At 47.3% G+C, this 12,368-nt stretch overlaps 1 protein-coding gene across 10 annotated transcripts in view; it reads left to right on the top strand.

Moving 5' to 3' along the window:
- The window catches only part of Nav2 (neuron navigator 2), a 669,303-nt gene that overhangs the window by 541,233 nt on the left and 115,702 nt on the right, over positions 1-12,368 (top strand). For all 10 annotated transcript variants that reach the window (XR_010049935.1, XM_063256804.1, XM_063256802.1 and 7 more), the window contains one exon: positions 7,473-7,595. Coding sequence is in view for 9 of the 10 variants with exons in the window: in XM_063256804.1 (XP_063112874.1) it covers positions 7,473-7,595 (123 nt within the window). In the remaining variant the exon portion in view is untranslated. The remainder of the gene's footprint in view (positions 1-7,472; positions 7,596-12,368) is intronic.

Below are 12,368 nucleotides of genomic sequence, written 5' to 3'. Positions count from 1 at the left end.
GCAGTGTGGGTGACAGGGTTTGCTAGATGAAATCTGCCACATTTGCCTCGATATCCATGTCTGGAAGCCCTTTCAGGATCCAGTGCTTTCCAAAGCAAAATTTTAAGACTCCATCTGTATTTTAGTGCTGTCGTTTCTAATTATCCCTGAAAAATTGGACCCACTTTTCCCCCATCGTGCTTGCATTTCAGATGCACCCCCTTCTTCCCCAAGCCAGTAGAGCAGCTGCTTCTCTTTGGTGAGCGTCGGCGTGCTTCAAAGGGATTTAGCAGCTTTGCTAGACTCCTGCTCGTATGTCCTGCTCTGACCCAGAGTGAGGCCTATTTATCTGACTTCTAAGGGGCCCTGGACTAAAAGGATCCTTTTACAGGTTCATCTAGAAACTCCATTTACATTCTAATAAACTCAGAGCGACTCAGTGTCCTGCGGTGCTGTGCCCAGGCAGAGGGGCACTGTCCAAACACACGTCGCCAGGGGGTTGGATGTTGTTGAAACGTGTGGTGACACAGGCTTTTCATCAGTCCCCGTCAGTCTTTTCAAGCTCATGCAACAGAGCATGTGTTAATATGTACGCTCGTGTAGTCATGTTGATATTGGCAAAAGGGACCCGAGATGCCTGTTTTATTTCATTTTTCTTTGCTGTGTCCATGTTGAAGGCAAAAGTGTGTCCCAAAAATTACAGACAGGTTGACATGTCTTTGAAGAATAGTGGGCAGCTAGGATTGATTAGGTATTTTTTCTTTATACTTTTCATTTCTTGCCTCTGAGAGGTTTTTATTTTGCAGGGGGAGTTCTTTTTAATGTCACACTCTATTAGAAATGCACCCAATGACAGCAACTTGGTACATACTTCTCTCCCTTCCTGTTCACTCTAATCTCTCCCAGTTTTGAGCAGAGGTGATTTCTTTTGAGATTAGTGGCAGTTGATGTGTGTGTGTGTGTGTGTGTGTGTGTGTGTGTGTGTGTAAGGAATCGTAAGCTTTAGGAGACTCACCTTTCCCTACCTCCAGGGCGACTCACACCCCCAGTTTCACCAGGTTCCATACTGTTGCATCATTACATTTACAAAGGAGAAATCTGTTTACCAAATCTTGCGCTATGGCTCCTGTGTATTTGTCCTAACAGGTCCTATTGGATTCCAGAGCTTCTTCATAGTTAGTGTCAGTTCTGGGCCTATTTTGTTGAAAGTTGCTTGTAATAGGTGCGTTGGCTTCACAAGTCTGTCTTTCTAGAAGGGATGAAGGTTACCCTACAGGTCTGGTCATTCCCCAAAGATCCATGGTGACTCAGACAGGAATTCCAAGCAGTATGTCCTGAAAAATCCTTAGAAGAAAGGATCCTGGAAAACAAGTTCAGGAGGAATGGGGCACGAAATAATGGATGTGTGGAGAAGGCACTGTTCCCTTTGCAGCAGAAGCTGGAGCCAGTGGTCACTGCCCAGCACCCCTTGCACCTTCCTGACCTATAAATGAGGTGCCAACCCCCCTGCCACCTGTGCATCTCCTGATGCCAGCCATACACCGTGCAGCCCAGATCTTGTCTGTATTCCCAGTCTGCTAGCTACAGTGAACTTGCTTAGACTGGCAAACTCCAGTGCCACTTCAGGGCCAGCTTACACAGCCCTCCCTTGTGGCACCTGTCCGGTGTGTCCTCGGAGCTTGTCGGATACTCATCTGCTGTGCCACTGTGCACGAAGTAGTAGTTATTTGAATCCTTAGTCCCTAGTAGATTTTTAGCTCTGGCAGGGCAAGAACTAAGTCTTTCATCCCTCCAGCCCTAGCCTGGCACTGAACCCAGTGCCCAGTACTTGTGGTATTGGGAAGAGGGTCCTGTGTCACTGCCGTTTGCAGTGATGGTGACATCTGCAGCTAATAATTATGACACATTGCCCATGCGCCAGGCACCTGGCTCTGTCCACACACATGATCTCATTTAACCACCCACCACCCTGAGTTAATCTGTGTCTCCTTCGTCTTACAGATGAGGAAACTGAACCTCAAAGACACTGCACCCAAACATGACCAGGTTGGAATTTCAGCTCCCAGACTCTCGGCACTGCTGTCTTGGCCAGGGTTCTTTTCGCTTCGCTCACCTGAGCAGTAGACATAATTCACTTACTTCCTGCCCTGGGGATTGAACTCCAGGCCTCGTGAGTGCTAGGCAAGCAACCCCAGCTGAGAAATAATGCTTTTGAAGACTGAAAAGTGTGATTTATGTGCTGACCTTGGCCCGGTACCCAGCGATGGTTGGTTCCCATGAACATGGTGTGGGTGTGCGCATGCTCCGGTCAGCAGGCGACAGAGTGTGTATTTGAATCTAAGCCTCCTTAACCATATCACCTTCCTGACCCTGATGCTCCAGGGCCATCCTTTGTTCCTTTAGCAGTGCAAAGGCCCCCACTTTCTGTATCTCAGGGGTCACTGTGAAAGCTGTGGGAGGAGGAAGTGATATAGGGGAATGAAAATCCCGACTACAACCACTATGAGTTTGTGTTCTCTAAAATCAAAGATTGAATTTTAGGAACAGCGGAGGTTAAAAGCAGAATAAATTTATTGAGAGAAAGAAAGCGTCTGTGTGAGAGAGAGACAGAAGAGGTCCTAGCGGGTTGCTAGGGACTCTGTCCTTTACAGGGTCTTTTATAGAGTAAAATAATGGGATGAGACAGGTTCAAGGTGGGATAAACTGGGAACTCACAAGGCAAATGGGCATAAGGTGGGACATAACTATAGTTAGCCAAAAGATTAATAGTTTAGGTGAAATTGATTACATTTGGAACAAATGGGGGAGCCAGTCACATAGAAAGCAGACATTCTTAGAGAGCAGTGACTCTTCCCTAAGGGGTTGGAATGGCTCCTGGCTTCCTCAGGGTGATGGGGAACTATTTAGAATATCAGTCCTTAGGATGTGGATGCATTTGTTTCATCTTTTGTCTTGAGGCCTGGCCCACAGCAGGAGGTATCTGTCTCCCCCATAGTTGCAATGTATCTGGGCTTCTGCACTGGCTCCTTTGAGGACCTAGCCCTGTCTCACTGCCTATAATATTTGTAATCACCTCAGCTGCTTGCAACAGAAGCAGGGCCTCCACCACCATCCTAGCAGAACTTGGGGATAATGTGGGCCTCGTACAGGGCAGGAACCCGCACGGCAAACACTAGGATGTTACCAGTGCTCCGCAGGCAGGCATCGGTGCTAATTATTTCTCTCCTCAAGGAGCAAGAGGGTGTGGCGCTGGAGCTCAGGGACTAATCCTGGATGGGCTGGTTCCTTTGCTGTGACCTCAGGACAAGTCATTTCTTGTCTGCCCAGTGTGAAGCTGACACTTTGCTTTCTTCGGGGATTCATGTCTTTGGGCAGTCTATACCCACGGTTCAGTAACCAATTCCTGTCCAAATTTAGTTCCAACAAAAACTTACTTTTCACCGAGACTAGAAGAGTGACTTAAAAGTACAAACTGGGCGCTGGTAGGTACTAATTTAAAAATAAATAAATATTTTAAAATTGGATTCTTGAAGATGAAGCAGGTTCCAATAGCAGCTGTCTCCAATGCTGCCCTATCTCTTAGGGAGAGACATACATAGAATTGATCTGAAAGAACATTGTGTGAAAATATGATGGTTAGGTATGGTGGTGCATGGCTAGGATTCCAGTACTCGGGAGGCTGAGGCAGGAGGATTGCTTGAATTTGAAGCTAGCTTGCGGTGAGTTCAAGACCAACCTGAACTACTGAAGACACTGTCTCTAAAAATTTTTTTTAAAATAAGGTCCAGGACTATAGCTCAGCAGCACAGCACCTGCTTGGCAAGCACAAGGTCCTGAGTTTGATTCCTGATACACATAAGTATAAAAATGTGTGCGTGTATGTGAATATATTTTTATAACTATCTGAGTGAACAGGTAAATACCTCCTTTTCCTGGCCTCTCTGCTTCTCTCCCAGACCCATGCCAAGAAGAAATTTACTTCCAGATGGAATCAGATCACTGTCAGCGTAGCTGCAGCAAGCTCCCTGGCCCATTGGAGAAGGTGGAAGACATGGTGTCCACTTTGCCTTTCCCTCTTCTCTGCCACAGTCAGAGTCCCCAGCAGCAGATTTGGACCCACCCAGGGCTCTCCTGCCCCACTGGGTGCCATTTTTCAGCCACACCACATTGCACCTGGGTGTGGCTGGGCCCAGGGTGTGGAATCTGGCATTGATCTCTGAGCCACCGGACTCTCTCCAGGGCCCTGGCAGAGAGCCGGGCTGGTGTCCATTGGCACACTCCGTGCTCAGGTGCATGTAATTGCCCAGCCGAGCGTGTTGTTCCCCCAGCAATAAAAAAACCAGCAGGGAAATGAGTGCAGGGAAATAATTAGTTTGTTTGTTCTTTGACAAGATTGCCCCAGTTGAAAAACTTTTGTTTATCAAATCAGCTGGGCAGATTTTGCTAAAGTCAAAATGTAACTGCCTTGCCTAATGGTCTGTGAGACTGTGTTCTGAAAAATTTGTGTTCTCTTGGAGAGGATGTTTGATCTCAAGAGTCCAACCTCTGGCAGAAACACTGCATTTCAGGGGAGAGCTTTTGTTATTTTTTGTTTGTTTTTGCTTCCTCTCTCTGTGCTAGCCATGGGGTGGATGTGGGAGGTCACTGGTGTACCTTAGTCACTACATCTGTTGAGGAGGGTAGGAGGATGCTTGACAAACAGATGGGAAGATGAATGCATGATGGACCCGGTGTTAGGCTTGCCTTGCACTCTCTCTGTCTCTTTCTTTCTTTCTTTCTGGTTACGAGGATCAAGCTCACAACCTTGCACTTGCCAGGTAAGTGCTTGCACCACTGAACTAAATCCCTGGCTCTGTCTTTCTCTAGAGACAGGATTTCTCTGTGTAGCTCATTGTCCTTGACTCACCATGTAGCCCAGGCTGGTCTCAAATTCACAAGTCTTCCTGCCTCAGCCTCTGGAGTGCTGAGATTATAGGTGTGCGCCCAAAGCCTGGAATTGCTGTGTGTCTCGTTTGTCAAGTTTGCCAACATTTAAGGGGAGAAAGCACTGTAATCACCATCCTCACAGCAAGTTCCTTGCCCGGTGACTAAGTCATTATGTTTCATTCATCACGAGTTCGTTCATCCCACTTGAACAGTAGTATAAGCACTGAGAGTGAGCTGTGGCTGTGGGATGTAGATTTGAACAAAATAAGAGTACTTCCTGCTTTCCAGGAGCTGTGAGAGAAAGCATTAAAATACAATTGTACAGCTAATTGCCTAACTATAGTTTTAATCAGCATTTTTTATATTTTACTTTTTATTGAGATATAATTTATATACCATAAAACTCATTGTTTCATAATTATCAAACCCTTATTTTTACTGGAGACCCTCCCTCCCCCCTTTTTTTTTGAGGAGCAAGATACTGGGAATTGAACTCATGACCTTGCCAGGCAAGTGCTTATGCCACTGAGCCACATCCCCGCCCTAAAACTCAACCTTTCAAAATGTACAATTCAAGCTTGGTATGGTGGTGCAGGCCTATAATCTCAGCACTCTGGGAGGCTGAGACAGAAGGGTGTCCAACTGAGAACAGCTTGAGCAACTTAGCATTTTAGATCCTGTCTCCAAATAATAAATTTATATAGTTGTATGTGAAGGCCCGGATTCAATTCTCGGTTCTTCAAATAAGAATAATAGTGATGATGATCATAACAATAATAGTAGTAATAAAGTGTACAACTCCGTAGTTTTAAGATAGAGCGCTTTTTTGTTTTGCAGTGGTACCTCTGGGTGAAGAATGCAGTCTCCCCTACTGTTTTGTTTTGACTTCCAGGACACTTCATTATGTTGGCCTTGCATCATCCAAGGTCACTACTAGGGACACAGGGACACTCAGCTGGGAGGGAGGGTCCCTTGAGCCTGACTGCCTGCACATAAGGTGGCCCCGTGGGGCTTTCCTGCTCACCCTCTCCTTGGCCACACTGGTGCTGGCAACCTTACAGCCTCTCAGGACTCCGCTCTTCCAAGAACATATCCCCAGGGAGTCTCCGACATGATGGAGGAAACTACAGTCTCCCGAACACTTGGAGACTTAGCTCTGCAACTATGTTGGGAAGATGGTGACACTGAGGCTTTTTGCAGCGTATCATTGGACCTGTGATATAAAATGTGGTGCTTCCGAATACCTTGCCGGGTGGATCTGAGGGGAGCCATGCACCGACTAAAAGAACCTGAGTTTGATTTCCAGCTCGACCCCAAGCTGTGCTTTGCTGACTTCTCCATTCTCCTAGGGAGATAAGGATAGAAGCCCAGCCAGCCTCCTTTAGGAGATTCGGGGAAGGAGGTGGGGAGACAGGAGGTGCAGTGGCTTCTGGAGGGCTAGGTTCTCAGGGATAGTTCCAGAAGTCCATGGAAGGCAGCTTTGGGGCACCACCAGGAGATCCGAGAAAGAGCATGTTAGCATCAGTGTTGCTCAGGGGCTGTGAATGACTTTGTTAGTATGTGTTTGCAGTGCACGTCTGTGTTCATGATTACGTTCATCACAGGGAGCCGGTGCCAGCACGTAACACATCTTCCTCCTTTTTTTGTCTCCTTCCCCCTGCTCCCTTCCTCCGTCTCCCAATCTCCTTCCCATCTGAGGACAATCTGTCTCCCTATTTCCTATTTCCTACCTTTTATTTTGTTCTTTATTTATACTTTGGAGTCTTATAAGCGAGAAACCATGGGATGTTTAAACTTGTGAGTCTGCTTTATTTCATGTAACGTGACGGTCTCAAGGTGCATCCATTTTTCTCCACTGACTCACCTTTATCTCTTTATGGCCGAGTAGCACCGCATTGTGTAAATACAGCATTTCCATTTCATCTAACGATGCTCACAGACTTTCGCAACAAACCCTTAAGATACTGACACCAAAGGTGAAACTTAGCCCTGTAGCTGCTTCCAGACTGTGACAACCACAAAGTGCCTGTCTTTTGCCAGGTGTAGCGTCACATGTCTATAATCTCAGCACCCTGGGAGGCTGAGGCAGGAAGATCACAAGTTTGAGCACACCATGGGCAGCTCAGCAACTTGACAATAACCTGCCTCAAAATAAAAATAATAAATAATAGAGGAGGGGGTGACTCTTGGTGCAAAGGCCTTGGGTTTAATTCCCACTACCACCACTACCACCAAAAAGAATAAAAGCCTACGATTTATATAGTATTACACGAATTGCAGAGTGCTTTCATATTTATCTTGACATCTTCTTTGTGATCCTCCCACATGTCACAGACTTCGACATTCCCCAGGACAGGAACACTAGTTGCCTCTGATGGTAAATGAGTCTAGGTTGTACCGGGTGATGCAGTTTTCCTGGGGCTGTGATTGGTGGCAGAGCCTTGGGGAAACCTCAGTGCCTCCCCCCAGAGCCCAAGATGCCCGTGCAGGGCTCCAGGATGTGAGGGACAGGGCCTTGTGCAGCTGCTCTTGCCCATGCATGTTCTCACCCTCTCCTCTTCTCTCAGGTACATGACCGACGGGGGACTCGGCCTCTACACGCGTCGCCTGAACCGGCTCCCAGACGGGATGGCTGTGGTGCGTGAGACCCTGCAGCGAAACACCTCCCTGGGCCTGGGCGACGCCGACAGGTAAGCTGGTCCCCCCATCCCCCCTATGCTTGGCTGAACTGAGCAGCTGAGAAATGCTGGCCATGCTGTTGTGCTGTTGGGAGAGTGGATCTCAGGTTACCTTTGGGTTCCAGAGGGGGCCGCTGTGGCTTCCCACCCCGGTGCTGTGTGTAGCACAGGTTTGGCCTACAAGGACGGGGGCAGGCCAGGCTTGGGGAGTTTTTCTTGTTGTTTTGGCTGTTGCCAAGGGCTCTTTACCAGTGCAGCGGGCCCCAGGGGGCTGCCTCACTTCCTCTCTGATTAGTCAGCTTTCTAGGCATCGCACCTCCCAATGCACAGGCGGCCTGAGTTTGTGAGGAAGGAGTCCTGACCTTGCCTGAGCTGGCCTTACCCTGGGTCTCCTGTTGCCTGATTCTCCTGTGAGGCTGGGCTTAAGGATGCAGGTCTCTACAGCACACGTTGGGTGGCTGACACTAGGCGGGTGGAAGGCTTCAGTGTTATCACAGCCAGATAAGAAAAAAGAGAACGTTAGGCACATTGCATTCAAGAAAGGAGACTGTTTGCCTCCAGATTTATAGTCCTTACTCTGACACTTGATTCTGTGGCCTGGAGGAACCCCTATGGAAGGGGGATTTGATTTGAACTGTCCAACTTCCAAGATCCCTTCCAGCCCTGAGGTGCTGTTTCTGGATTCCCCTACGGATCTCAGATGCCCCTCGGCATGCTCGACTTCTTTCCACTTGTGAGTTGATGAGACAAAACATGGAAATTTAACCTGTGCTGTGAGTGGTCTGAAATGACTAAGTGCTTTTAGGGTGTTCACATTGGTATCAGAAGGCCAAGTAGTGCTGGGATGTAGCTCAGCCAAGCAGCACCTGCCTGACAAGTGCAAGGTCCTGAGTTCAATTCCTGGTACAAAAAAAATAATAATAATAATAATAAATGAAAAACAGAAAGCTGAGTAGCAGCATAAGGTCAACTTCCTGCTGCTCTCCTAGCAGGACCTGCTTTTCATGAAGAGCTAGGGCACATCTGTGGCTCTTGGCTTCAGAGACACAGGCAGCCTGCTAAAGAGACAGACGTTACCATCACACCCAGAAAAGGAATTTGCTGAACAGGAATCTTCTCATTCTGTGCCTGCGGAAGGCTAGAGAACTTGGGCTGGTGCCCAGAGGACTGGATTTGTCCTCAGGAAGTATTGGCTTGAAATTGCTTAAAAACACAAACTATTTGAGAACTCTTCTTCCTAAGGCTTCAACTCACCATAACAAAAACATTTGTAGTAAATATTATCAAGGGAAAATTGCTACAACACCCCCACTGGAGAGTTCTGACTTGCTATTTTACTTTGCTAGTTTGTGTGTCCTGTAATCATGCAGTTGGTTAGGAAATGTATTAGCATAACTGTGAGCCTTCCAAGGTACATTTCCTCTGTTAGCCAAAGAGGAGTCCGAGCTGGACAGAGTTAATAGAATTATGGTGGGTCACAGCGGAGCTCGATGGAAGATGTGGAGGTGAGGTTGGAGAAGATGGGTAAGATTTGTATACTTGAATCAAATGGACAGTAATATCCTCTGTTTCACACACAACACACACATGCCCATGCTCAGGTGTGATCATTTGAGATGGAATTGTTAGCCAATCACAATTTGAAGAACTCAAGTGACCTTTTAAAAATATAGAGTAATAATTATAATTTTCTACCTGTTTTATGTAAGTTCATCATTTAGTCAGAGAACTATTTTACCTTGCTCTAAACTATGCTAAAGTCATTAATCTCCTAAAGTTATGGTGTTCAGATCATAGTAAGGTTTCCTCTTTGGTTAAGCTGACATAGTAGTGTGTCTGTTTCTATAACATTCTCTATGGAAATGTCTTTCAAAAAAGAAAAAAACTATACCCAAGATAAATGTTTCACAAATGGGAGCTGCTAATAGTAGCACAGGGAATAATTTTAGATAGCAGATATAGAATATTCCTTTTTTAATATTTATATTTTAATTTATAATACTGTTGCCGGGCACAGTGGTGCACACCTATAATCCCAGCACTCGGGAGGCTGAGGTGGGAGGATCATTGCAAGTTCAAGACCAACCTGGGCTACAAAGTGAACCCAAAGCCAGCCTGAACAACATAATAGACCCCTGTCTCAAAAAGACAAAAAAAAAACCCCAAAATTATAATATTGTCTTTTAAACTTACAACTAGCACATCAGATACATAGTTTCACAAATGCTGCATAAGGCAAGGCTCGCATGGTGTGAGACAAGTGGATAAAAAATACCAAGGAAGGGGCTGGGGATTTAGCTCAGCGGCATAAGCGTCTGCCTTGTAACCAGGCAGTCGTGGGTTCGATCCCTGGTACCGATAAAAATGAAAAAGACAAAAAAAGATATACACCAAGGAAGAATATCACAGATCGTGAATAAATGGCTGTAATTTGGGTGATGTTCTTGCCACTGAAATTGGAAATACATTCTTTACACATTTTAAATTAGACAAGTAACCAGAATTCTTTCGTTTTAACCTGAAAATAAAGGAGGTCCCTAAACTAAGCTATTTCCAGGAAGTTCTATATAAAAATAAAGCCCAATACTTAGCTCCACAGAGAAGCAATAGAGTTCTGAAAAAAACATAGAGAAGTACTGAGAGATGAGACCTGATTGGGTCTCAGCAAAGAGGGCACATGCATGAGAAAGGCAGAAATTGTTAATCCCAAAGGTACAGTTTAGGAGGACATGGCTGCTCCCTGTAAAGGCTACTGAACTCACAGACAGACCATGGCTATTCCAACCGGATGTAGCTAGGGTCTCTTTGGGGTTATTAAAAGCAACTGATAGCAGTGTGTCCCTTCAGAGCCCGGGAGATAGTGGCCATGTCAGTTGGTGAGTCTCGCATGTCACCAGCCGGCTTCTGAAAAGTAGTAAATAAAGATAGCAAATTTGAAATGCCAGATCTGCCCTTGATCTCCTGTCACTCTTCAGGATGGCCACCCCAGCTCTTTCCTCCTCCCCCCTCCATAGCAATTAGGGGCTGCTTCCAGCAAACCAGAGCCAGCCGGCTGAGAAGGGAGGATCAAAAGGAGAAGCAGAGGGGGCCTGTGACTCCTTATAGGTCCCAGATAACAGTCCAGTGAGGGGCACTTTAGGAGGAGAAGCCATGTGACACGTGGGGCCCGAGAGACACAGGGGCACACAGGGAATGGTTCGGTGAACTCCCGCCAGCTCCTACCTGCACTGTCACCCCTACAGCTCCAGCAGGCTGTTCTGGAGCTCCAGCGAGAATGCGCAGGAGGATTTCCACTTGTGGGTCACTTTCCTGTCACTCCAAAGCATCCCTGTGCTCATCAGTCTTGACCCGCCTTGTGTCTTAGCATGGGATGGGTCGAAGCAGGGACTTGCTCCCCTGTGTGGCACCTTAGATTCAGCTGCACATCACTGAGAGGCCAGGGAGACTGAAATCAGGCTGGGTGTGGAACTAGGCAGGAGAACTTTGCAGTGACTTGGTAACGGTCTTTAGAACCACTAGCATGGCACTGAACCACAGTGGCTTTTATGCACTGGGGTGATGGACCCCAGTTACTTCAGACCTCCCAGAGAGCAAAGAACATATGCCAGGTGGTACAAAGTTGATCTGAGACTGGAGCAAAATGGAAGTCGCCCTCCTGCATCACTGGAGCACACCGTCAGAAAGGAGGGACTTATTTCCTCCATGTGACGAGTGTTTGGTAGCCTTTCTGAAAAGGAATATGTGGGGCCTTTCAGTTATGAGTGCAGAATCACCAGACAGACTTCTCTGCCAGCGCTGGGGCCCTGCCCACCACCGAAAACTGCCCCAGTTTCAGCTTGAGTCAGGAGTCTGCTCCTGGGGTAAGTCCCATGGTGCAAGGATGTAACTATGCGACCTGGTATTTGAGCAGCCTGCCAAACCCAGCCCTCTGTCCCTGCCAAGAGTGTCACAAGAGCTCCTAGAGCCCAGGCACCGCTTGGCTTTGTAACTTTTTTAAAAGAACAAAGCAGCCCTCCTGGCACGGAGCAGCGCATTCATGGATTCAGGCCCAATCTGAGGAAGGGTTTAATCCAGGATGGAGGCCCCCAGCCTGCAGACAGAATGGATGCAGAGCCCTGACCAAGTGGTAGGTCCCTTTGGCAGGTTTTTCTTAGGACTGGGCACTGCTGGTTTAGTGAGTTCCCAAGGGAGAAGAGATGCCTCCCCTTGCCCTCCATGCTAAGCCTATGGAAGATACAACAACCACTCCCAAATGCCTCCAAAACCCATCATATGGCAAGGGGGAGCTGGGGTGGCTTCTCATCTGACCCTGAAATAGGGAGACTGTCCTGGCTTACCCAGCCTGGACGCCTAAGATCACAAGGCTCTTAAAGGGGAAGAGGGAGGCAGAAGACAGGTCAGAGTGATATCAGGTGAGAAGGACCTGGTACTAGTCTTAGAGACAAGGAAGAAGACTGCAGCCTGAGAATCCAGGTGACCTCAGAAACAAATGCAGCCCTGCTTACACTGCCTCTGGCCCCCAGAGCCATGGCAGAACTAGGAAGTAAAGCAGGCCTACTGCTTTGCTCCAGTCCGTGTGTAGTAGTCTGCAATGGCACCAATCAAAAGTAAATAAATCCTGGATCAGACAGCTACAGAAACAGGAAGAGTTGCCCATGTCCTGATGGATTGCTGCAGAGCAGGAACTGTGCTGAGCATGTTACAGATACTAATTCCTGGCTCCTGGCTCCTGGCTCTGGGCCTTTGAGGGTTCACAGTGTCAGACCCCTATAGACTAAAGCAGAG

This window comes from Cavia porcellus, unplaced genomic scaffold (assembly GCF_034190915.1).
Source record: "Cavia porcellus strain 051 isolate PalLab524CR breed Dunkin Hartley unplaced genomic scaffold, mCavPor4.1 scaffold_9, whole genome shotgun sequence".
Taxonomy (NCBI): Eukaryota; Metazoa; Chordata; class Mammalia; order Rodentia; family Caviidae; genus Cavia; species Cavia porcellus.
The sequence above is the reverse complement of the archived record's forward strand: the minus strand, read 5'-3'. Positions and strand labels throughout refer to the sequence as shown.